General features: G+C 45.2%; 1 protein-coding gene across 1 annotated transcript in view; it reads left to right on the forward strand.

Moving 5' to 3' along the window:
- Positions 1-2,264: 2,264 nt before the first annotated feature.
- The window catches only part of ENTPD2 (ectonucleoside triphosphate diphosphohydrolase 2), a gene marked incomplete at its 3' end in the record, with an annotated part of 62,851 nt that continues 38,116 nt past the window's right edge, over positions 2,265-26,999 (forward strand). Inside the window, 1 exon segment of the mRNA XM_088665395.1 lies at positions 2,265-2,448. Coding sequence (XP_088521521.1) covers positions 2,332-2,448 — 117 coding nt within the window.

The raw sequence follows: 26,999 nt of genomic DNA on the forward strand, positions 1-26,999 counted from the left end.
AAAGGGAAGTTGCTGAATTGGAAATCATTACCAAGCTTAAAACCATGGAAGCACCTGGGATGAATAGAGACATCGGATTCTTATCTCATTATGCAGGATCAAGCTTTCTTTAGCACCTCAGCCCAGGACTAATTGCAGCCATCAGCAGCCATTAACAGCCATCCACAGGTTTACCACTCCCATCAGCCCATCTCCCATTCCCACCCACCCCCACCACCCTCTGTATATATATAGGGTCTGACACTTCTGTTTCTAGTGTATCTGAAGAAGTGTGCATGCACACGAAAGCTCATACCAAAATAAAAAGTTAGTTGGTCTTTAAGGTGCTACTGAAGGGATTTTTTCATTTTGCTTCGCCTGAAGAAGTGCGCCTGCACACGAAAGCTCATACCAAAATAAAAACTTAGTTGGTCTTTAAGGTGCTACTGAAGGGATTTTTTTTTATTTTGCTTCGCCTGAAGAAGTGCGCATGCACACGAAAGCTCATACCAAAATAAAAACTTAGTTGGTCTTTAAGGTGCTACTGAAGGGATTTTTTTTATTTTGCTTCGTCTGAAGAAGTGCGCCTGCACACGAAAGCTCATACCAAAATAAAAACTTAGTTGGTCTTTAAGGTGCTACTGAAGGGATTTTTTCATTTTGCTTCGCCTGAAGAAGTGCGCCTGCACACGAAAGCTCATACCAAAATAAAAACTTAGTTGGTCTTTAAGGTGCTACTGAAGGGATTTTTTTTATTAACCTTGTCGTACTCCTTTCCCAATTTTGAACCGATCAGTTGTTCCATATCCAGTTAAAGAAGCAGGGAGACAATATACTGCTGATACCGCACTGAAGCTCAACATCAAAAAAACCAAGATCATGGCCACTGGTCCCATCACCTCCTGGCAAATAGAAGGGGAAGAAATGGAGGCAGTGAGAGATTGGACTTTCTTGGGCTCCTTGATCACTGCAGATGGTGACAGCAGTCACGAAATTAAAAGACGCCTGCTTCTTGGGAGAAAAGCAATGACAAACCTAGACAGCATCTTCAAAAGCAGAGACATCACCTTGCCGACAAAGGTCCGTCTAGTTAAAGCTCTGGTTTTCCCAGTAGTGATGTATGGAAGTGAGAGCTGGACCATCAAGAAGGCTGATCGCCGAAGAATTGATGCTTTTGAATTATGGTGCTGGAGGAGACTCTTGAGAGTCCCATGGACTGCAAGAAGATCAAACCTATCCATTCTGAAGGAAATCAGCCCTGAGTGCTCCCTGGAAGGACAGATCGTGAAGCTGAGGCTCCAAGACTTTGGCCACCTCATGAGAAGAGAAGAATCCTTGGAAAAGACCCTGATGTTGGGAAAGATTGAGGGCACTAGGAGAAGGGGACTCCCTGGAAAAGACCCTGATGTTGGGAAAGATGGAGGGCACAAGGAGAAGGGGACTCCCTGGAAAAGACCCTGATGTTGGGAAAGATGGAGGGCACAAGGAGAAGGGGACTCCCTGGAAAAGACCCTGATGTTGGGAAAGATGGAGGGCACAAGGAGAAGGGGACTCCCTGGAAAAGACCCTGATGTTGGGAAAGATGGGGGGCACAAGCAGAAGGGGACTCCCTGGAAAAGACCCTGATGTTGGGAAAGATGGAGGGCACAAGGAGAAGGGGACTCCCTGGAAAAGACCCTGATGTTGGGAAAGATGGAGGGCACAAGGAGAAGGGGACTCCCTGGAAAAGACCCTGATGTTGGGAAAGATGGAGGGCACAAGGAGAAGGGGACTCCCTGGAAAAGACCCTGATGTTGGGAAAGATGGAGGGCACAAGGAGAAGGGGACTCCCTGGAAAAGACCCTGATGTTGGGAAAGATGGAGGGCACAAGGAGAAGGGGACTCCCTGGAAAAGACCCTGATGTTGGGAAAGATGGAGGGCACTAGGAGAAGGGGACGACAGAGGACAAGATGGTTGGACAGTGTTCTCGAAGCTACGAACATGAGTTTGACCCAACTGCGGGAGGCAGTGCAAGACAGGAGTGCCTGGCGTGCTCTGGTCCAGGGGGTCACGAAGAGTCGGACACGACTAAACGACTAAACAACAACAACCGCACTTCCCAGCAAGCCCAGTCCAAGTTTGACTTGGCAGCATCGCTAAAAGGAGGAGGAGGAGGAGGAGGAGGAGGAGGAGACTCTTATTCTCTACCTGCCCAGTCAGGTCCCGCCTCGCCTTCCTCCTTCTTCTTGGGCTACGCCAGCCCCTGGATCCTGCCCGGCCAGGAAGGAGGCGGAGCGCAGCCTTTGGAGCAGCAGCGGCGGCGTCGGAGCGCAGGCGAGGCGCACCGTCGGCTCCGGTTTTGCAGGCGAGAGATGGGGAACCAGAAGGTGGCTGCGCTTCTTCTGGTCGGGCTGGGCTTGGCGGCCGTGGCGGGACTGCTGCTCCTCTGCCTGCCCGCCAAGGACCTGCGGGAGCCGCCCGCCTTGAAGGTAGGCAGCGCCGGGCACAATCCAGACCTCCGGCGGCTCAGCCTCCGCCGCTGCAAGGCTGGCGGCGGGGAGGTGGCGCCGCCGCCGCGGGGAGATACCTCAATCGGGCCGGCGCAGCTCTGTCTTCTCCAGGAAGGAGAGCAGCAGCGCCGCCGAGCATGTGCAGAGGGACTCAGCTTTGCAAACGGAGGGGGGGGGGCGCGCGCGCTAGGGGCAGCGTTTGGCTGCAGGCAGGTCGCAGGAGCAGTTGCTTAAACCAAGGTATATGAGAGCTGCCTGCAGGTATTCAGAAAAGAGGGACAGTGGCACTTTGCGTGTGCTCAGAGGCTACTCCCCTTGCTCAGGGAAACACAATAGGATCCAGCCCCAGGGGGATCCACATTCAGTCCTGCTTCCTTTCTGGGTGTGCATTTGGCAAGCCTTTCACTATGGCCTCCCTAAATTAAATTCATTGAATCATGGAATCCTAGAGTTGGAAGAGACCACAAGGGCCATCCAGTCCAACCCCCTGCCGAGCAGGAAACACCATCAAAGCATTCTTGACATATGCCTGTCAAGCCTCTGCTTAAAGGCCTCCAAAGAAGGAGACTCCACCACACTCCTTGGCAGCAAATTCCACTGTTGAACAGCTCTGACTGTCAGGAAGTTCTTCCTAATGTTGAGGTGGAATCTTCTTTCTTGTAGTTTGAATCCATTGCTCCGTGTACGCTTCTCTGGATGTACATGTGAAAAGGACCTAGGAGTCTTGGTAGACCACAAACCTGACATGAGTCAGCAGTGTGATGCAGCAGCTCAAAAAGCCAATGCAATTCTGGGCTGCATCAAGAGGAGTATAGCATCTAGATCTAGGGAAGTAATAGGACCACTGTATTCTGCTCTGGTCAGACCTCACCTGGAGTACTGTGTCCAGTTCTGGGCACCACAGTTCAAGAGGGATACTGACAAGCTGGAATGTGTCCAGAAGAGGGCAACCAAAATGGTCAAAGGCCTGGAAACGATGCCTTATGAGGAACGGCTTGGGGAGCTGGGTATGTTTAGCCTGGAGAAGAGAAGGTGAAGGGGTGATATGATAGCCATGTTCAAATATATGAAAGGATGTCATATGGAGGAGGGAGAAAGGTTGTTTTCTGCTGCTCCAGAGAAGCGGACACGGAGCAATGGATTCAAACTTCAAGAAAGAAGATTCCACCTCAACATTAGGAAGAACTTCCTGACAGTAAGAGCTGTTCGGCAGTGGGATTTGCTGCCAAGGAGTGTGGTGGAGTCTCCTTCTTTGGAGGTCTTTAAGCAGAGGCTTGACAGGCATGTGTCAAGAATGCTTGGATGGTGTTTCCTGCTTGGCAGGGGGTTGGACTGGATGGCCCTTGTGGTCTCTTCCAACTCTAGGATTCTATGATTCTAATAGTATAACCACCTAAACATTAGGAAGAACTTCCTGACAGTCAGAGCTGTTCGGCAGTGGAATTTGCTGCCAAGGAGTGTGGTGGAGTCTCCTTCTTTGGAGGTCTTGAAGCAGAGGCTTGACAGGCATATGTCAAGAATGCTTGGATGGTGTTTCCTGCTTGGCAGGGGGTTGGACTGGATGGCCCTCGGGGTCTCTTCCAACTCTACGATTCTATGATTCTAAGTCCCAGTTGATCACACAGCAGCTCCTTCAAGATCTTCCAGTGGAGCAGGGTCTGCACCGGGCCCTCCCATCTCAGGATCCAACCCCCTCCCAATACTGTCACCATCTTTCTTCCCTTCTCCCTGAAGGGAAAGGCAAACAGTCATCTCAAGCGCTCCGGAAACATTTTAAGAACGCAAGGATCGTCCGTTTAGATCAGGACTTTGCTGGCATAGGACATCTGCTTGGCTTGCAGAAGATTCCAGATCATGGGAGAGGCCTAAGGCCCACCCTGGGAGGATCCTGCTCCCAGTCCGAGGAGGCTGGATGGACAAAAGGTCTAACCTGCTACAAAGGAGCGTTCTGTTTGCTGGAAATACTCCCAGTTTCTGTGCCTTCCTTTTAATCATGGTTTATTGGATTGGTGTGAGGTATCTTCTTGGACACTTTGTCGTTTTCTGTTTTGGAGAGATGCCTGGTTTTATTTTATTTTTAAATGCAATAGGAGGCATCTTCAAATATTTGGAATTTTTTTAAAAAAATGCTTTTTATTGATTTTACAACTATGTACAGTAACAAATCACATAAAAACGAAGAAAAAGCAATTCCATACAAAAAAGAAAAAGAAACCACAGGTATCCATTTATAACATTTCTCAAATAAAGTATCCTTTCATACCAATTGTCGACCTGGGCTTGTGTCTCAAGTCATTGCATTTTTCTTCCTGTTCTTTGTTTTTATCTTCACCTCATTTCCCCCAACTTGACTTCCTCCTCTCTCTCTTTTGGTTTTCCTTCCCCTCCAGTTAATTTCGTCCCATTATGTATTCTACCAGATACCTTTTTTCAATTGTTTTTCCACTTTGATTAATTTTACGTCCTGGCTGCATACCCTCTTGTTGCATTTTATAATAGTACAGTGGAACCTCGGTTTATGAACACCTCGGTTTATGAATTGTCAGTTTATGAACACCGTGGACCCATCTGGAACGGATTAATTCATTTTCCATTACTTTCAATGGGAAAGTTCGCTTCAGTTTATGAACGCTTCAGTTTATGAACAGACTTCCGGAACCAATTACACCCATGCTTCAGTTTAGGAACACTTCAGTTTAAGTACTCCGCGGACCCGTCTGGAACGGATTAATCCACTTTCCATTGCTTTCAATGGGAAAGTTCGCTTCAGTTTATGAACGCTTCAGTTTAAGTACCCCTGGAACGGATTAATCCACTTTCCATTGCTTTCAATGGGAAAGTTCGCTTCAGTTTATGAACGCTTCAGTTTATGAACAGACTTCCGGAACCAATTGTGTTCATAAACCGAGGTACCACTGTAATCTACTAGTTTTCCTTTTCTCCTTGGTCTATCTTTATTTAAATTTTACAGTAGTCTTTCCTATGAATCATGAATTTGGAATGCTGTTCTCTCTTATCTTTCGCTCCAGAGGATAAGGACCCAGATTAGGGGGTTCACATTTCCAGAAAAAAAGGCTTTGAATGAAGCGGTGGACAGTGGAATGGACTAGAAGGATACTGACAAGCTGGAACGTGTCCAGAAGAGGGCAACCAAAATGGTCAAAGGCCTGGAAACGATGCCTTATGAGGAACGGCTTAGGGAGCTGGGTATGTTTAGCCTGGAGGAGAGAAGGTTAAGGGGTGATATGATAACCATGTTCAAATATATAAAAGGATGTCATATAGAGGAGGGAGAAAGGTTGTTTTCTGCTGCTCCAGAGAAGCGGACACGGAGCAACGGATTCAAACTACAAGAAAGAAAATTCCACCTAAACATTAGGAAGAACTTCCTGACAGTCAGAGCTGTTCGGCAGTGGAATTGGCTGCCAAGGAGTGTGGTGGAGTCTCCTTCTTTGGAGGTCTTTAAGCAGAGGCTTGACAGCCATCTGTCAGGAATGCTTTGATGGTGTTTCCTGCATGGCAGGGGGTTGGACTGGATGGCCCTTGGGGTCTCTTCCGACTCTATGATTCTATGATTCTATGACTATGGTTTCTCCTGCACTGGTTTAAAGCAGATGGCCTCCTCTCAGGGTTGTTGTACGAGGAGATTCCCTGCATCAAAGGGGTGAGGCTTGTACTAGATCAGGCAGCCCCAAACTTCGGCCCTCCAGATGTTTTGGACTACAATTCCCATCATCCCTGACCACTGCTGCTCTTAGCTAGGGATCATCGGAGTTGTAGGCCAAAACATCTGGAGGGCCGCAGTTTGGGGATGCCTGATACTAGATCCATGCGCTTAGCCCAGTGATGGCGAACCAATGACACGCGTGTCCGACGTGACACGCAGAGCCCTCACGGCTGGCACGCGCCCCATCGACCCATTCGCGCCGCCGCTGTTGTCCCCCCCTCCCCATTTGTTCTCCCGCTCGCTCCCCCTTCGCGCTACAGCTTGTCTCCGCTGTTAAAACCCAGATCCTTTTTTTTGCTGTTGTTGTTGCTGGTAGCCAGAGATTGGTTTTTTAACCCTTTCTGTGCTGTTTTCTCTGGCGCTTTGGCAGACGACGATTGGGTGTGACAGCGTTCGTTTTTTAACCCGTTCTGTGCCGGGTTTTTTGGCGCTTTGGCAGACTATGTCGGTGCTGCGGGTTAGTTCCGGCGAAGGTATTATTCGTCATTTATTTCTGTTCTCTTTCCCTCCCAGAAAGGGCAGCAGCTTTGGGGCACCCCCCCCCAAAAAAGCACAGCAACTTTTGCACCCTCCAAAAAACCTCCAAAACATTGGTCAGCAGCTCCCCCCCAAAAAGCTCAACAACTCTGGGCACTTTGTGATAAATAAGGGTTTTTTGGTTTGGTTAAATAATTAGTTGTGAGTTTATTGAATACAGTTATATATTACAATTATACATTTTTGTTATTTAAACTATAAATATCGTGAAATTATGGTTTTTTTCTCAAAGTGACACACCACCCGAGTTATGCTCGGTTTTTTGGCGAGTTTTGACACACCAAGCTCAAAAGGTTGCCCACCACTGCCTTAGCCCCACATCCATAGCTCCCCACTCTCTTTTCACAATATACACTCATCAAGGTTCTGCTTGCTCCTTTCATATCTAGCAACAACAACAACAACAACAACAACAACATAATAGCAAATATAAACATGAACAACAACAGTAGCATTTCAATACTAGAAATACCACGAGATTGCATTAATCTTTTCTCGCAAGGTTGACCTTGCTCCTTGGGAATCTCTGGAATTTGCTGCCAAGGGTTAATAGTATGACCACCTAAACATTAGGAAGAACTTCCTGACAGTAAGAGCTGTTCGGCAGTGGGATTTGCTGCCAAGGAGTGTGGTGGAGTCTCCTTCTTTGGAGGTCTTTAAGCAGAGGCTTGACAGGCATATGTCAAGAATGCTTGGATGGTGTTTCCGGCTCGGCAGGGGGTTGGACTGGATGACCCTTGGGGTCTCTCCCAACCCTATGATTTTAGAGGAGGAAGAAAGGTTGTTTTCTGCTGCTCCAGAGAAGCGGACACGGAGCAATGGATTCAAACTTCAAGAAAGAAGATTCCACCTCAACATTAGGAATAACTTCCTGACAGTGAGAGCTGTTCGGCAGTGGGATTTGCTGCCAAGGAGTGTGGTGGAGTCTCCTTCTTTGGAGGTCTTTAAGCAGAGGCTTGGACAGGCATATTCAGTTCAGTGAATAGAATAGAAACAATCTTTTTCCGATTGTTTGGAGTGGACAGTATTTAAGTTTTTCATGTGTAGGCTGGGCTGACAGTCTAAGTTTCTTAAAAGATATATATTTTGTTTTTGTTTAGCCAAACTAGTTAACAAACATGGATGTTTGTTGAAGCAAATAACATAGGCTGCAATGCTATTGTTTCAGTTGAATAAATCTATTTAAATGGTTATTGTTAAGTATTAACAATGTTGAGGTGGAATCTTCTTTCTTGAAGTTTGAATCCATTGCTCCGTGTCCGCTTCTCTGGAGCAGCAGAAAACAACCTTTCTCCCTCCTCTATATGACATCCTTTAATATATTTCATAGAATCATAGAATCGTAGAGTTGGAAGAGACCACGAGGGCCATCCAGTCCAACCCCCTGCCAAGCAGGAAACACCATCAAAGCATTCCTGACAGATGGCTGTCAAGCCTCTGCTTAAAGACCTCCAAAGAAGGAGACCTCCACCACACTCCTTGGCAGCAAATCCCACTGCCGAACAGCTCTTACCGTCAGGAAGTTCTTCCTAATCATAGAATCCTAGAGTTGGAAGAGACCCCAAGGGCCATCCAGTCCAACCCCCTGCCGAGCAGGAAACACCATCCAAGCATTCTTGACATATGGCTGTCAAGCCTCTGCTTAAAGACCTCCAAAGAAGGAGACTCCACCACACTCCTTGGCAGCAAAATCCACTGCCGAACAGCTCTTACTGTCAGGAAGTTCATAGAATCATAGAATCATAGAGTTGGAAGAGACCACAAGGGCCATCCAGTCCAACCCCCTGCCAAGCAGGAAACACCACCAAAGCATTCCTGACATATGGCTGTCAAGCCTCTGCTTAAAGACCTCCAAAGAAGGAGACTCCACCACACTCCTTGGCAGCAAATCCCACTGACGAACAGCTCTTACTGTCAGGAAGTTCTTCCTAATCATAGAATCCTAGAGTTGGAAGAGACCCCAAGGGCCATCCAGTCCAACCCCTTGCCGAGCAGGAAACACCATCCGAGCATTCTTGACATATGCCTGTCAAGCCTCTGCTTAAAGACCTCCAAAGAAGGAGACTCCACCACACTCCTTGGCAGCAAATCCCACTGCCAAACAGCTCTTACTGTCAGGATAACCTTCCTAAGTACAACAGTAAAGTGGTCCAAAGATGAACGATTAACCCATTCAACTGGGGATAAAAAAACTAACAGGAAAAGTTGTGATTCTAAAAATCTTCAACTACTTGCCTATTAAGGTTATACCAGCAAGAATTAGCCTTGATGTGGAAAACTACAGGATGATTTCAATCAAGCCTTACCGACTAGGGATTTAAATCGTGATTTAAATCGTGATTTAAATCAGTTTGATTTAAATCAAATCCACCCTGCAAGCAGGTATTTGGCAAGCAACTAGGATCTATTGCGAAATGGTGATGTGAGCTTAGGAAATGAAGTGGCGCATTGAAGCAGGGTCAGGTTAACCATTAAGAATATTATATACTTGCTGGTGCAGTTTGCAAATGGAGCGAGGCTGCGCGGAGAGAGATTGTGAAAGAGACTTCTTTGTACTCGTCCTTTTCTTCTTTGACCGCATTTTTGCACCGTGGAAATCTTCCTTTTTTAAAAAAAAAAAAAACCACAAACCTTTCTTTCTTTCTTTTAAAACAGTACGTTAAAAAAAAAAACATCATATATAACCTAAATACAGAATAACGTCGATACACAGAAAACATGAAATAAAGTCAAAGAAAAAAACACAAAAGAGATATATAACTATACTGTAAATTATATATACAAAAACTGAATATATATATATATATACTGTATAAACCAGGGGTCAGCAAACTTTTTCAGTAAAGGGGCCGGTCCACTGTCCCTCAGACCTTGTGGGGGGCCGGACTATATTTTGAAAAAAAGAAGAAGAACAAATTCCTTTGCCCCACAAATAACCCAGAGATACATTTTAAATAAAAGGACACATTCTATTCTTGTAAAAACACCAGGCAGGCCCCACAAATAACCCAGAGATGCATTTAAAATAAAAGGACACATTCTATTCATGTAAAAACACCAGGCAGGCCCCACAAATAACCCAGAGATACATTTTAAATAAAAGGACACATTCTATTCTTGTAAAAACACCAGGCAGGCCCCACAAATAACCCAGAGATGCATTTGAAATAAAAGGACACATTCTATTCATGTAAAAACACCAGGCAGGCCCCACAAATAACCCAGAGATACATTTAAAATAAAAGGACACATTCTATTCATGTAAAAACGCCAGGCAGGCCCCACAAATAACCCAGAGATGCATTTTAAATAAAAGGACACATTCTATTCTTGTAAAAACACCAGGCAGGCCCCACAAATAACCCAGAGATGCATTTAAAATAAAAGGACACATTCTATTCATGTAAAAACACCAGGCAGGCCCCACAAATAACCCAGAGATACATTTAAAATAAAAGGACACATTCTATTCATGTAAAAACGCCAGGCAGGCCCCACAAATAACCCAGAGATGCATTTTAAATAAAAGGACACATTCTATTCATGTAAAAACACCAGGCAGGCCCCACAAATAACCCAGAGATACATTTAAAATAAAAGGACACATTCTATTCATGTAAAAACACCAGGCAGGCCCCACAAATAACCCAGAGATGCATTTTAAATAAAAGGACACATTCTATTCTTGTAAAAACACCAGGCAGGCCCCACAAATAACCCAGAGATGCATTTAAAATAAAATAAAAAACACATTCTACTCATGAAAAACATGTTGATTCCCAGACCGTCCGCGGGCCGGATTTAGAAGGCGATTGGGCCGCATCCGGCCCCCGGGCCTTCTTTTGAGGACCCTGGTATAAACTGAAAATAAGAACTATAAATTTCCAAGATACAGAAAAATAAAAAATAATGATAAAAGTAAAAAAATAAAAAAGGGAATAAAAAAGTAAAAGATGCTTCCGATTGTTGATATACCGTTTTTTGTCATCTCTCGTTTTATCCTGTTTTCTCTGCTTTAATTCTCCCCGCTCTTCCCGAGCGGGCGTCTTTTTTTGCTGTTTCCTCTCTTCCCTATAATTTCCCTTTGAACGATATCGAGATCAATTTAGACAAACTCTTGATTTATCATCTATGCCTTCTTTTTTTCAAATATTCTTCCACTAGCTTCCACTCTTTTTGCACCCTCTGTTTTGGTTGTGTTTCTTATGGCCGCTGTCATTTTATCTAGGTTAGAATCCTAGAATCGTAGAGTTGGAAGAGACCACAAGGGTCATCCAGTCCAACCCCCTGCCAAGAAGGAAACACCATCAAAGCATTCTTGACATATGCCTGTCAAGCCTCTGCTTAAAGACCTCCAAAGAAGGAGACTCCACCTCACTCCTTGGCAGCAAATCCCACTGCCCAACAGCTCTGACTGTCAGGAAGTTCTTCCTAATGTTGAGGTGGAATCTTCTTTCTTGTAGTTTCATAGAATCATAGAATCCTAGAGTTGGAAGAGACCCCAAGGGCCATCCAGTCCAGCCCCCTGCCGAGCAGGAAACACCATCCAAGCATTCTTGACATATGGCTGTCAAGCCTCTGCTTAAAGACCTCCAAAGAAGGAGACTCCACCACACTCCTTGGCAGCAAATCCCACTGCCGAACAGCTCTTACTGTCAGGAAGTTCTTCCTGATGTTGAGGTGGAATCTTCTTTCTTGAAGTTTGAATCCGTTGCTCCGTGTCCGCTTCTCTGGAGCAGCAGAAAACAACCTTTCTCCCTCCTCCATATGACATCCTTTCCTATATTTGAACATGGCTATCATATCACCCCTTAACCTTCTCTTCTCCAGGCTAAACATACCCAGCTCCCTAAGCCGTTCCTCATAAGGCATCGTTTCCAGGCCTTTGACCATTTTGGTTGCCCTCTTCTGGACACGTTCCAGCTGGTCAGTATCCTTCTTGAACTGTGGTGCCCAGAACTGGACACAGTACTCCAGGTGAGGTCTGACCCGAGCAGAATACAGTGGTCCTATTACTTCCCTAGATCTAGATGCTATACTCCTCTTGATGCAGCCCAGAATTGCCTTGGCTTTTTGAGCTGCTGCATCACACTGCTGACTCATGTCAAGTTTGTGGTCTACCAAGACTCCTAGATCCTTTTCACATGTACTGCTCTCAAGCCAGGCGTCCCCCATCCTGTATTTGTGCCTTTCATATTTTTTTTTGCCCTTACATTTCTCCTTGTTCAAATTCATCTTGTTTGCTTTGGCCCAGTTGTCTAATCTGTTCAGGTCATTTTGAAGTGTGATCCTGTCCTCTGGGGTATTAGCCACCGCTCCCAATTTGGTGTCGTCTGCCAACTTGCTCAGGATGCCCTCAAGCCCATCATCCAAGTCATTGATGGAGATGTTGAATAAGACTGGGCCCAAGACAGAACCCCGTGGTTCTTCCCACTAGTCACTACTCTCCAGGATGAGGAGGAGCCATCTTCCAATTTCTACAGCAGACAGACATCTTGGAAGACAGACACCTTCATCCAAGCCCATCATCCAAGTCATTGGTCAAGATGTTGAAGAAGACTGGGCCCAAGACAGAACCCTTCCTCCAGATCAGCATTCGAGTCACTCACGAGTTATATACATGCTGTGCTCTTTCCTCGCTTTCGTTCCTACTTTCCAGCTGGAACTCTCCCCGGCTCTCCTGTAACTCTGCCAACGTGTGACTTCATCCGCAGCCTGCCAAATGAGACAATGAGCAATCCTGAAGCCCTCTTTCCCAATTTCTCTCTCGCTCGGAAGCAAAATGTACTGCCACAAACTGACATCTTAAGCGCCCAATCTTAAACAACTCCTCACCCACAATAATACAACCACCAGACTTAACATGGACACGGGTACCAGAGCCTGCAATAAACCCAGATGCCAACTTTGCTGCCGCATACACCCGGACAACATCATTACTGGCCCCAACAACATCCAACATCCCATCTCAGGACTATTGAATTGCTCCTCTTCTAACATTGTGTATGCCATCCAATGCCAACGGTGCCCTTCAGCTCTCTATATTGGACAAACAGGCCAAACCCTACGCCAAAGGATAAATGGACATAAATCTGACATCAGGAACCAGAAGACAGAGAAACCAGGAGGAGAACACTTCAATCTCCCAGGACGTTCTATACAAGATCTCAAAGTAGCTGTTACATTACGGAGAAATTTCAGGAACAGACTGGAAAGAGAAGTTGCTGAATTGGAACTCATTCCCAAGCTTAAAACCACGGAGCCACCTGGGATGAATAAAGACATCGGATTCTTATCTCATGATGCATGATCAAGCTTTCTCAAAGTAGCTGTCTTACTACAAAAGAATTTCAGAAATAGACTGGAAAGAGAAGTTGCTGGATTACAACTTATCACCAAGCTCAAAACCACGGAGGGACCTGGTTTGAACAGAGACATTGGATTCTTATCTCATTATACATGATAAAGCAATCTTCAGCCATCTCAACCCTTGCTTTTTCCATGCAAAACCATTTGCAGTCGTTTTCAGTCATCAACAGCTGTCAGTCAGTCAATCACCCACTTCCACCACCCTTCAGAGTGATCCCCCCTCCCCTCCCCACCCCCTCCCCACCCCTTCTCCACCTAAGCGCCTGGGGACTCCTATTTCAGTGTATCTGAAGAAGTGTGCATGCACACGAAAGCTCATATACCAAAATAAAAACTTAGTTGGTCTTTAAGGTGCTACTGAAGGATTCTTTTTCTATTTTCCTGAGAAAGGAAATAGCCACAGAGGTGTAGAGAGAGAGAGAGAGAGAGAGAGAGAGAGAGAGAGAGAGAGAGAGAGAGAGAATGAATTCAAGAGATCCTCATTAAAGCAGCCCCCGCTGCATTGCAAAAAAGTCCAAGACAAGCCCAATAGTCTCTTGGAGAAGTCCTGGCACTCAATCTTCCAAACAGAGAAAGAATTTCCTAAGCGCACCACAGGGGCTCATTCTGGCAGTGGCTGAATGACCTTTGCAAAGAACATCTCTGGGATGGGAAGAAGAAGAAGAAGAAGAAGAAGAAGAAGAAGAAGAAGAAGAAGAAGAAGAAGAAGAAGAAGAAGAAGAAGAAGAAGAAGAAGAAGAAGAAGGCGGCTTGAGAGCAGTACATGTGAAAAGGATCTAGGAGTCTTGGTAGACCAGAAACTTGACATGGCTCAGCAGTGTGATGCAGCAGCTCAAAAAGCCAATGCAATTCTGGGCTGCATCAATAGGAGTATAGCATCTAGATCAAGGGAAGTAATAGGACCACTGTATTCTGCTCTGGTCAGACCTCACCTGGAGTACTGTGTCCAGTTCTGGGCACCACAGTTCAAGAAGGATACTGACAAACTGGAACGTGTCCAGAAGAGGGCAACCAAAATGGTCAAAGGCCTGGAAACGATGCCTTATGAGGAACGGCTTAGGGAGCTGGGTATGTTTAGCCTGGAGAAGAGAAGGTTCAGGGGGGATATGATAGCCATGTTCAAATATATAAAAGGATGTCATATAGAGGAGGGAGAAAGGTTGTTTTCTGCTGCTCCAGAGAAGCGGACACGGAGCAATGGATTCAAGCTACAAGAAAGAAGATTCCACCTCAACATTAGGAAGAACTTCCTGACAGTAAGAGCTGTTCGGCAGTGGGATTTGCTGCCGAGGAGTGTGGTGGATTCTCCTTCTTTGGCGGTCTTTAAGCAGAGGCTTGACAGCCATCTGTCAGGAATGCTTTGATGGTGTTTCCTGCTCGGCAGGGGGTTGGACTGGATGGCCCTTGTGGTCTCTTCCAACTCTACGATTCTATGATTAGGAGGAACTTCCTGACAGTAAGAGCTGTTCGGCAGTGGGTTTTGCTGCCAAGGAGTGTGCTGGAGCATCCTTCTTTGGAGGTCTTTAAGCAGAGGCTTGACAGGCACATGTCAGGAAGGCTTTGATGGTGTTTCCTGCTCGGCAAGGGGTTGGACTGGATGGCCCTCGGGGTCTCTTCCAACTCTAGGATTCTATGATTCTAAGAATGAATTCAAGAGATCCTCATTAAAACGGCCCCCGCTGCATTGGAAAAAAGTCCAAGACAAGCCCAATAGTCTCTTGGCACTCAATCTTCCGAACAGAGAAAGAATTTCCTAAGCGCACCAAAAGGGGCTCATTCTGGCAGTGGCTGAATGACCTTTGCAAAGAACATCTCTGGGATTCCCAGGAAGAAGAAGAAGACGAAGACGAAGACGAAGACGAAGACGAAGAAGAAGAAGAAGAAGAAGAAGAAGAAGAATTGGAAAAGAAGAAGAAGAAGAAGAAGAAGAAGAAGAAGAAGAAGAAGAAGAAGAAGAAGAAGAAGAAGAAGAAGAAGACGAAGAAGAAGACGAAGAAGAAGACGAAGAAGAAGGAGAAGGAGAAGGAGAAGGAGAAGAAGGAGAAGAAGGAGAAGAAGGAGAAGAAGAAGAATTGACTGCAGCTTCTCTGTGTACTGATTTGAAATAAAGAAGCAAGCCCTCCAAGATGCTGTTGGACTCTTGCGGCTCATATACTGTAGATTTGGAAGGGACTTCAAGGGTCATCTACTCCAGCCCCCCTGCAATGTAGAAATATGCTGAGACTTGTTACACGGCAGCATCTAGAGCAGCGGTGGCGAACCTATGACACGCGTGTCCGACGTGACACGCAGAGCCCTCACGGCTGGCACGCGCCCCATCGGCCCATTCGCGCTGTTGTTGTTGTTGTTGTTGTTGTTGTTGTTGTTGTTGTTGTTGTTGTTGTTGTTGTCTCCCCCCCATTTGTTCTCCCGCTCGCTCCTCCTCACGCTACAGCTTGTCTCTGCTGTTAAAACCCAGATCCTTTTTTGTTGTTGTTGTTGTTGCTGCTGGTAGCCAGAGATTGTTTTTAACCCTTTCTGTGCTGTTTTTTCTCTGGGACTTTGGCAGGCGATGGTTGGGTGTAACGGCGTTCATTTTTTAACCCGTTCTGTGCTGGATTTTTTTTGCACTTTGGCAGACTATGCCGGTGCTGCGTGTTAGTTCCATAGAAGGTATTATTCGTCATTTATTTCTGTTCTCTTCCCCCCCCCCCAAAAAGCGCAGCAGCTTTGGGGCACCCCCCCAAAAAAACCCAAAGCAACTTTTGCACCCCCCCAAAAAAAACCTCCGAAACTTTGGTCAACAGCTCCCCCAAAAAGCTCAACAACTCTGGGTAAGGTAAAGGTAATGGGAAGTTTAAAGACACTTGCAGGACTGAAATAAATCCTACGAACTGACATTAAATGGGAAGTAAAAAGGAACTGCGAGATAAGAACTGAATAGAAAACCAAATGAGGGGAGGGAGGGAAGTCAAGCTCGGCGGAGCACTGTTTATGAGAGTTTGGGAGAGAATTGTTTAAAAAGATGGATGGATGTGCGTGATTGTTTTTGTAATGTTTGTTTAATGTTTTTAATGTGTTTTAATTGGAAAATTTAATAAATTGCTTTTTAAAAAAAGGTAAAGGGACCCCTGACCATTAGGTCCAGTCGTGACCGACTCTGGGGTTGCGCGCTCATCTCGCATTATTGGCCGAGGGAGCCGGTGTATAGCTTCCGGGTCATGTGGCCAGCATGACAAAGCCGCTTCTGGCAAACCAGAGCAGCGCATGGAAACGCCGTTTACCTTCCCGCTGTGGCGGTTCCTATTTATCTACTTGCACTTTTGACGTGCTTTCGAACTGCTAGGTTGGCAGGAGCTGGGACCGAGCAACGGGAGCTCACCCCGTCGCCGGGATTCGAACCGCCGACCTTCTGATCAGCAAGCCCTAGGCTCAGTGGTTTAACCACAGCGCCGAAAAAACCTCCAAAACCTTGGTCAGCAGCTCCCCCCAAAAAGCTCAACAATTCTGGGCACTTTGTGATAAATAAGGGGTTTTTGGTTTGGTTTGGTTAAATAATTAGTTTTGGGTTTATTAAATACAGTTATATACAGTGGTACCTCGGTTTATGAACACAATTGGTTCCGGAAGTCTGTTCATAAACTGAAGCGTTCATAAACTGAAGCGAACTTTTCCATTGAAAGTAATGGAAAGTGGATTAATCCGTTCCAGACGGGTCCGCGGAGTACTTAAACTGAAGCGTTCATAAACTGAAACATGGGTGTAATTGGTTCCCGAAGTCTGTTCATAAACTGAAGCGTTCATAAACTGAAGTGAACTTTCCCATTGAAAGTAATGGAAAGTGGATTAATCCGTTCCAGACGGGTCCGCAGAGTACTTAAACTGAAGCGTTCATAAACTGAAGCAAACTTTCCCATTGAAAGTAATGGAAAGTGGATTAATCCGTTCCAGATGGTCCGCAGAGTACTTAAACTGAAGCGTTCATAAACTGAAGCGAACTTTCCCATTGAAAGTAATGGAAAGTGGATTAATCCGTTCCAGACGGGTCCGCGGAGTACTTAAACTGAAACGTTCATAAAATGAAGCAAACTTTCCCATTGAAAGTAATGGAAAGTGGATTAATCCGTTCCAGATGGGTCTGCGGAGTACTTAAACTGAAGCGTTCATAAACTGAAGCAAACTTTCCCATTGAAAGTAATGGAAAGTGGATTAATCCGTTCCAGACGGGTCCGCGGAGTACTTAAACTGAAGCGTTCATAAAATGAAGCAAACTTTCCCATTGAAAGTAATGGAAAGTGGATTAATCCGTTCCAGACGGGTCCGCGGGGTACTTAAACTGAAGCGTTCATAAACTGAAGCATGGGTGCAATTGGTTCTGGAAGTCTGTTCATAAACTGAAGCGTTCATAAACTGAAGCGAACTTTTCCATTGAAAGTAATGGAAAGTGGATTAATCCGTTCCAGATGGGTCCGCAGCGTTCATAAACCGAAAATTCATAAACCCAGGTGTTCATCAACCGAGGTTCCACTGTATTACAATTATACATTTTTGTTATTTAAACTATAAATATCATGAAATTGTGGGGGGGTTTTGTTGTTGAAGTGACACACCACCCGAGTTACATAGCTGCCAAGTTTTCCCTTTTCTCACGAGGAAGCCTATTCAGCATAAGGGAATAACCCTTAAAAAAAGTAAAATAAAAAAATTCCTTCAGTAGCACCTTAAAGACCAACTCAGTTTTTGTTTTGCTATGAGCTTTCGTGTGCATGCGCACTTCTTCAGAAAAAAAGGGATAACTTGGCAGCTATGCCGAGTTATGCTCAGTTTTGGGGCGGATCTTGACACACCAAGCTCAAAAGGTTGCCCATCACTGGTTTTCGATGGACCTTCGACCAGATCTTAGGAGATGTTGTTCTTCTTTGCACACGCACACCCCTCTCCTGAATGCGTCAGCTTTCCAAGAACTCCGTGGTCTTTACAAGTCGCGCATCTGGCAATCCGAAGCATGCATTGTTTTGCAATTTGCAAGCGTCCCGACTCTCAGATTTTCCACCTAAAGGAGGGTGATAAAAAACAACAACCCAACAGACTTCCCTCCAGGCTCTCAAGCCTCTGCTTAAAGACCTCCAAAGAAGGAGACTCCACCACACTCCTTGGCAGCAAATTCCACTGCCGAACAGCTCTTACTGTCAGGAAGTTCTTCCTAATCATAGAATCGTAGAGTTGGAAGAGACCCCGAGGGCCATCCAGTCCAACCCCCTGCCGAGCAGGAAACACCATCAAAGCATTCTTGACATATGCCTGTCAAGCCTCGGCTTAAAGACCTCCAGGTGAGGTCTTTTGGTGAGGTCCAGGTGAGGTTGAGAAGAGAAGGTGAAGGGGTGATATGATAGCCATGTTCAAAGATATAAAAGGATGTCATATGGAGGAGGGAGAAAGGTTGTTTTCTGCTGCTCCAGAGAAGCGGACACGGAGCAATGGATTCAAACTTCAAGAAAGAAGATTCCACCTCAACATCAGGAAGAACTTCCTGACAGTAAGAGCTGTTCGGCAGTGGGATTTGCTGCCAAGGAGTGTGGTGGAGTCTCCTTCTTTGGAGGTCTTTAAGCAGAGGCTTGACAGGCATATGTCAAGAATGCTTTGATGGTGTTTCCTTCTTGGCAGGGGGTTGGACTGGATGGCCCTTGGGATCTCTTCCAACTCTACGATTCTATGACAGGCATATGTCAAGAATGCTTTGATGGTGTTTCCTTCTTGGCAGGGGGTTGGACTGGATGGCCCTTGGGATCTCTTCCAACTCTACGATTCTATGACAGGCATATGTCAAGAATGCTTTGATGGTGTTTCCTGCTTGGCAGGGGGTTGGACTGGATGGCCCTCGTGGTCTCTTCCAACTCTAGGATTCTATGATTCTAATAGTATAACCACCTCAACATTAGGAAGAACCTCCTGACAGTAAGAGCTGTTCGACAGTGGGATTTGCTGCCAAGGAGTGTGGTGGAGTCTCTTTCTTTAAGGAGGTCTTTAAGCAGAGGCTAGACATGGCTCTATATTTAGCCATGTTCTATGAAACTACAAAACCAGGTCCCTCCATGGTTTTGAGCTTGGTGATAAGAATATGTTGTTCTCCTTTGCACACGCACCCCCCTCTCCTGAACATAGCTGCCAAGTTATCCCTTTTTTTAAAAGGGATTTTCCCTTATGCTGAATAGGCTTCCTCGCGAGAAAAGGGACAACTTGGCAGCTATGCTCCTGAATGCCTCAGCTTTCCGAGAACTCCTCGGTCTTTACAAGTCGCGCATCTGGCAATCCGAAGCATGCATTGTTTCGGAATTTGCAAGCGTCCCGACTCTCAGATTTTCCACCTAAAGGAGGGTGATAAAAAAAACAACAACCCAACAGACTTCCCTCCAGGCTTTTTTGCGGGGGCCTTTCAAGGAAGCAGGGGATTTTGGGGGGTTGGGGTGTGTGTGTGTGTTCCTGGCTGAGGTTTGACCTACAGATGCGCACGGTTGCGCAATGGGCTGCTCCCTGCCGCTGAGCTCACGCTACACTGTTTATGGAAAGATTTTAGAATTTCTGTTTTGTTGGAAGCCGCCCAGAGTGGCTGGGGGAACCCGGCCAGATGGACGGGGTATAAATAATAAATTATTATTATTATTATTATTATTATTATTATTATTATTATTGGCCTTGCGAATCTTGTAGCCTTGCGAATCTTGTAGCGCTCCATAAGCTCCAGGGGAGCCTCGCTTAAAAAACGGGGGGGGGGGGAGGCTGGAGTGTGGAACATCAGATGACTATCAGATGCGCAAGGGAACATGGGCTGGCTGTCGATCCGAATGTCCCCTTTTGGCTCGCAGTGGCCAGAGGTTATGGGAAAGAGATTTCTTTTCTTTTCTTTTTTTTAATTTTTTTTTATTAAAAAAAACAAACTTTATTTAGAATTGTTTAGACCAGGCATGTCAAACCTGCGGCCCTCCAGATGTTTTGGACTACAATTCCCATCTTCCCCAACCACTGGTCCTGCTAGCTAGGGATCATGGGAGTTGTAGGCCAAAACATCTGGAGGGCCGCAGGTTTGACATGCCTGGTTTAGACAATACACTCACAAGCATACTGAAAAAGGTAATGAACATACCCATCACTTAAAATATAAAAGATATAACGCTGAAAAAAGGGGGGAAAAAACTTTAAAAAGGGAAAAAGAAAACTAATAGAATCATAGAGTTGGAAGAGACCACCAGGGCCATCCAGTCCAACCCCCTGCCAAGCAGGAAACACCATCAAAGCATTCTTGACATATGCCTGTCGAGCCTCTGCTTAAAGACCTCCAAGGAAGGAGACTCCGCCACACTCCTTGGCAGCAAATCCCACTGCCGAACAGCTCTTACTGTCAGGAAGTTCTTCCTAATGTTTAGGTGGAAACATAGAATCATAGAGAATCATAGAGTCATAGAGTTGGAAGAGACCACCAGGGCCATCCAGTCCAACCCCCCTGCCGAGCAGGAAACACCATCAAAGCATTCTTGACATATGCCTGTCGAGCCTCTGCTTAAAGACCTCCAAAGAGGGAGACTCCGCCACACTCCTTGGCAGCAAGTTCCACTGTCGAACAGCTCTTACTGTCAGGAAGTTCTTCCTAATGTTGAGGTGGTTATACTATTAGAATCATAGAATCATAGAGTTGGAAGAGACCACGAGGGCCATCCAGTCCAACCCCCTGCCAAGCAGGAAACACCATCAAAGCATTCTTGACATATGCCTGTCAAGCCTCTGCTTAAAGACCTCCAAAGAAGGAGACTCTACTACACTCCTTGGTAGCAAATTCCACTGCTGAACAGCTCTTACTGTCAGGAAGTTCTTCCTAATGTTGAGGTGGAATCTTCGTTCTTGAAGTTTGAATCCATTGCTCCGTGTCCGCTTCTCTGGAGCAGCAGAAAACAACCTTTCTCCCTCCTCTATATGACATCCTTTTATATATTTGAACATGGCTATCATATCACCCCCTTAACCTTCTCTTCTCTTGTCGATCTGAATGTCCCCTTTTGGCTTGGAGTGGCCAGAGGTTATGGGAAAGAGATTTCTTTTATTTTATTTTATTTAAAAACAAACAAACTTTATTTAGAATTGTTTAGACAATACGCTCAACAAGCATACAGTGGAACCTCGGTTGACGAACACCTCGGTTTACAAATTTCGGTTTAGGAACGCCGCGGACCCATCTGGAACGGATTGATTCACTTTCCATTGCTTTCAATGGGAAGGTTCGCTTCAGTTTATGAACGCTTCAGTTTAAGTACTCCGGGCACCCGTCTGGAACGGATTAATCCACTTTCCATTACTTTCAATGGGAAGGTTCGCTTCAGTTTATGAACGCTTCCGTTTACGAACAGACTTCGGGAACCAATTACACCCATGTTTCAGTTTGTGAACACTTCAGTTTAAGTACTCCGCGGACCGTCTGGAACGGATTAATCCACTTTCCATTACTTTCAATGGGAAAGTTTGCTTCAGTTTATGAACGCTTACTCCGCGGACCGTCTGGAACGGATTAATCCACTTTCCATTACTTTCAATGGGAAAGTTCGCTTCCGTTTATGAACGCTTCAGTTTATGAACAGACTTCCGGAACCAATTGTGTTCATAAACCGAGGTACCACTGTATTATTATTATTATTATTATTAAAAAAACTTTATTTAGAATTGTTTAGACAATACACTCACAAGCATACTGAAAAAGGTAATGAACATACCCATCACTTAAAATATAAAAGATATAACGCTGAAAAAAGGAAAAAAAACTTTAAAAAGGGAAAAAGAAAACTAATAGAATCATAGAATCATAGAGTTGGAAGAGACCACAAGGGTCATCCAGTCCAACCCCCTGCCGAGCAGGAAACACCATCAAAGCATTCTTGACATATGCCTGTCAAGCCTCTGCTTAAAGACCTCCAAAGAAGGAGACTCTACCACACTCCTTGGCAGCAAATCCCACTGCCAAACAGCTCTTACTGTCAGGAAGTTCTTCCTAATGTTGAGGTGGAATCTTCTTTCTTGAAGTTTGAATCCATTGCTCCGTGTCCGCTTCTCTGGAGCAGCAGAAAACAACCTTTCTCCCTCCTCCATATGACATCCTTTTATATATTTGAACATGGCTATCATATCACCCCCTTAACCTTCTCTTCTCTTGTCGATCCGAATGTCCCCTTTTGGCTCGGAGTGGCCAGAGGTTATGGGAAAGAGATTTATTTTATTTTATTTTATTTAAAAACAAACAAACTTTATTTAGAATTGTCTAGACAATACGCTCAACAAGCATACAGTGGAACCTCGGTTGACGAACACCTCGGTTTACGAATTTTCGGTTTAGGAACGCCGCGGACCCATCTGGAACGGATTGATTCACTTTCCATTGCTTTCAATGGGAAGGTTCGCTTCCGTTTAGGAACGCTTCCGTTTACGAACAGACTTCGGGAACCAATTACACCCATGTTTCAGTTTGTGAACACTTCAGTTTAAGTACTCCGCGGACCCGTCTGGAATGGATTAATCCACTTTCCATTACTTTCAATGGGAAAGTTTGCTTCAGTTTATGAACGCTTACTCCGCGGACCGTCTGGAACGGATTAATTCACTTTCCATTGCTTTCAATGGGAAGGCTCGCTTCAGTTTATGAACGCTTCAGTTTATGAACAGACTTCCGGAACCAATTGTGTTCATAAACCGAGGTACCACTGTATTATTATTATTATTATTATTAAAAAAACTTTATTTAGAATTGTTTAGACAAGACACTCACAAGCATACTGAATAAGGTAATGAACATACCCATCACTTAAAATATAAAAGATATAATGCTGGAAAAAAGGGGAAAAAAACTTTAAAAAGGGAAAAAGAAAACTAATAGAATCATAGAGTTGGAAGAGACCACCAGGGCCATCCAGTCCAACCCCCTGCCAAGCAGGAAACACCATCAAAGCATTCTTGGCATACGCCTGTCAAGCCTCTGCTTAAAGACCTCCAAAGAAGGAGACTCCACCACACTCCTTGGCAGCAAGTTCCACTGCCGAACAGCTCTTACTGTCAGGAAGTTCTTCCTAATGTTGAGGTGGAATCTTCTTTCTTGTAGTTTGAATCCATTGCTCCGTGTCCGCTTCTCTGGAGCAGCAGAAAACAACCTTTCACCCTCCTCTCTATGACATCCTTTTATATATTTGTCTAATCTATTAAGGTCACTTTGAAGTGTGATCCTGTCCTCTGGGGTATTAGCCACCCCTCCTAATTTGGTGTCATCTGCAAACTTGCTCAGGATGCCATCAAGCCCATCATCCAAGTCATCGATAAAGATCATAGAATCGTAGAGTTGGAAGAGACCCCAAGGGCCATCCAGTCCAACCCCCTGCCAAGCAGGAAACACCATCAAAGCATTCTTGACATATGCCTGTCAAACATCTGCTTAAAGACCTCCAAAGAAGGTCTCCACCACACTCCTTGGCAGCCAATCCCACTGCCAAACAGCTCTTACTGTCAGGAAGTTCTTCCTAATGTTGAGGTGGAATCTTCTTTCTTGAAGTTGGAATCCATTGCTCCTTGTCCGCTTCTCTGGAGCAGCAGAAAACAACCTTTCTCCCTCCTCCATATGACATCCTTTCATATATTTGAACATGGCTATCATATCACCCCCTTAACCTTCTCTTCTCTTGTCGATCCGAATGTCCCCTTTTGGCTCGGAGTGGCCAGAGGTTATGGGAAAGAGATTTCTTTTCTTTTCTTTTCTTAATTTTTTTTTTAAAAAAACAAACTTTATTTAGAATTGTTTAGACAATACACTCACAAGCATACTGAAAAAGGTAATGAACATACACATCACTTAAAAGATATAACGCTGAAAAAAAGGGGAAAAAACTAGAAAAAAGGAAAAAAGAAAACTAATGATCAAAGACAATAACGTAAACAAAACGATGTTTGTAATATATCCAAATCATATTTATAACAAAACTAACATGAAAATCTTAATCATCAGACAGAAAGGAAAAAAAAACTTATAATGAAGACAAATAAAAATAAAAAAATTCCTTCAGTAGCACCTTAAAGACCAAGTGGTCTTTAAGGTGCTACTGAAGGAATTTTTTTATTTTACTTTGACCCAGACCAACACGGCTACCTACCTGTAGACAAATAAAAATGAGCAATTCAAATCTTCCTTCAAATAGCCATCCATGCTTAACCCACTGTATTCTGCTCTGGTCAGACCTCACCTGGAGTACTGTGTCCAGTTCTGGGCACCACAGTTCAAGAAGGAGACTGACAAGCCGGAACGTGTCCAGAAGAGGGCAACCAAAATGGTCAAAGGCCTGGAAACGATGCCTTATGAGGAACGGCTTAGGGAGCTGGGTATGTTTAGCCTGGAGAAGAGAAGGTTAAGGGGTGATATGATAGCCATGTTCAAATATATGAAAGGATGTCATATGGAGGAGGGAGAAAGGTTGTTTTCTGCTGCTCCAGAGAAGCGGACACGGAGCAATGGATTCAAACTAAAAGAAAGAAGATTCCACCTCAACATTAGGAAGAACTTCCTGACAGTAAGAGCTGTTCGGCAGTGGGATTTGCTGCCAAGGAGTGTGGTGGAGTCTCCTTCTTTGGAGGTCTTTAAGCAGAGGCTTGACAGGCATATGTCAAGAATGCTTTGACGGTGTTTCCTGCTTGGCAGGGGGTTGGACTGGATGGCCCTTGGGGTCTCTTCCAACTCTATGATTCTATGATTCTATGAATTTAATTTAGGGAGGCCATAGTTAAAGGCTTGCCAAATGCACACCCAGAAAGGAAGCAGTACTGAATGTGGATCCCCCTGGGGCTGGATCCTATTGTGTTTCACTGAGCAAGGGGAGTAGCCTCTGAGCACACGCAAAGTGCCACTGTCCCTCTTCTGAATATCTGCAGGCGGCTCTCCTATACCTTGGTTGAAGCAACAGGACTCCTGTTGCTTTGAAGATTCCACCTCAACATTAGGAAGAACTTCCTGACAGTAAGAGCTGTTCTACAGTGGGATTTGCTACCAAGGAGCGTGGTGGAGTCTCCTTCTTTGGAGGTCTTTAAGCAGAGGCTTGACAGGCATCTGTCAAGAATGCTTTGACGGTGTTTCCTGCTTGGCAGGGGGTTGGACTGGATGGCCCTTGTGGTCTCTTCCAACTCTATGACTCTATGATTCTCTATGATTCTATGATTCCACCTCAACATTAGGAAGAACTTCCTGACAGTAAGAGCTGTTCTACAGTGGGATTTGCTACCAAGGAGCATGGTGGAGTCTCCTTCTTTGGAGGTCTTTAAGCAGAGGCTTGACAGCCATATGTCAAGAATGCTTTGATGGTGTTTCCTGCTTGGCAGGGGGCTGGACTGGATGCCCCTTGTGGTCTCTTCCAACTCTATGATTCTATGATTCTAGTACTTCCCTTGATTTGGACGCTTCTATTGATGCAGCCTAGAATTGCATTGGCCTTTTTTTCCCTTTTCTTTTTTTGGTTACCTTGAGTTGCCAACAGCCTTCTGCTGCCTGTGCCTTACAAAGTTCAGCTGCTACGACTGCAGCAAAATTGACCCAGTGGGTCTCTTTCTACATTCCCATATGCCCCACAGGACATATGTTGAGATGCTCCCGGTTGCGCCCTAGCGTGCCCCTACAGGGAGGTGCCTCTCTTTTTTGAAGTGCTCTGTTCCTTTGATGGTAGCTTTCTAAATAAATAATGGTTTATCTTTCTGTGTAAGTCTTAAGCTGCCAATAATGCAATTGTGGCAAAATCCCGAAGGCCGTTCTTCTACCGGTAAGTGGGGAGGGCAAGTTGAAGCAAATGCATTTCAAAAAAAAAAAAGCCAATGCAATTCTGGGCTGCATCAATAGGAGTATAGCATCTAGATCTGGGGAAGTAATAGTACCACTGTATTCCTCTTTAAGCGGAGGCTTGACAGGCATCTGTCAGGAATGCTTGGATGGTGTTTCCTGCTTGGCAGGGGGTTGGACTGGATGGCCCTTGTGGTCTCTTCCAACTCTATGACTCTATGATTCTATGATTCCACCTAAACCTTAGGACGAACTTCCTGACAGTAAGAGCTGTTCGACAGTGGAATCTGCTGCCAAGGAGTGTGGTGGAGTCTCCTTCTCCCTAGCGTGCCCCTACAGGGAGGTGCCTCTCTTTTTTGAAGTCTCCTTCTTTGGAGGTCTTTAAGCAGAGGCTTGACAGGCATATGTCAAGAATGCTTTGATGGTGTTTCCTGCTTGGCAGGGGGTTGGACTGGATGGCCCTTGTGGTCTCTTCCAACTCTATGATTCTATGATTCTATTAGTTTTCTTTTTCCCTTTTTAAAGTTTTTTTCCCCTTTTTTCAGCGTTATATCTTTTATATTTTAAGTGATGGGTATGTTCATTACCTTGGGGTCTCTTCCAACTCTAGGATTCTATGATTCTAATAGTATAACCACCTAAACATTAGGAAGAACTTCCTGACAGTAAGAGCTGTTCGGCAGTGGAATTTGCTGCCAAGGAGTGTGGTGGAGTCTCCTTCCTTGGAGGTCTTTAAGCAGAGGCTTGACAGGCATCTGTCAAGAATGCTTTGATGGTGTTTCCTGCTTGGCAGGGGGTTGGACTGGATGGCCCTTGGGGTCTCTTCCAACTCTATGATTCTATGAGTCTATGAATTTAATTTAGGGAGGCCATAGTGAAAGGCTTGCCAAATGCACACCCAGAAAGGAAGCAGGACTGAATGTGGATCCCCCTGGGGCTGGATCCTATTGTGTTTCACTGAGCAAGGGGAGTAGCCTCTGAGCACACACAAAGTGCCACTGTCCCTCTTCTGAATATCTGCAGGCGGCTCTCCTATACCTTGGTTTAAGCAACAGGACTCCTGTTGCTTTGAAGATTCCA

The sequence above is a fragment of the Zootoca vivipara genome, chromosome Z2, assembly GCF_965207765.1.
Source record: "Zootoca vivipara chromosome Z2, rZooViv2.hap1.1, whole genome shotgun sequence".
NCBI classification, from domain to species: Eukaryota; Metazoa; Chordata; class Lepidosauria; order Squamata; family Lacertidae; genus Zootoca; species Zootoca vivipara.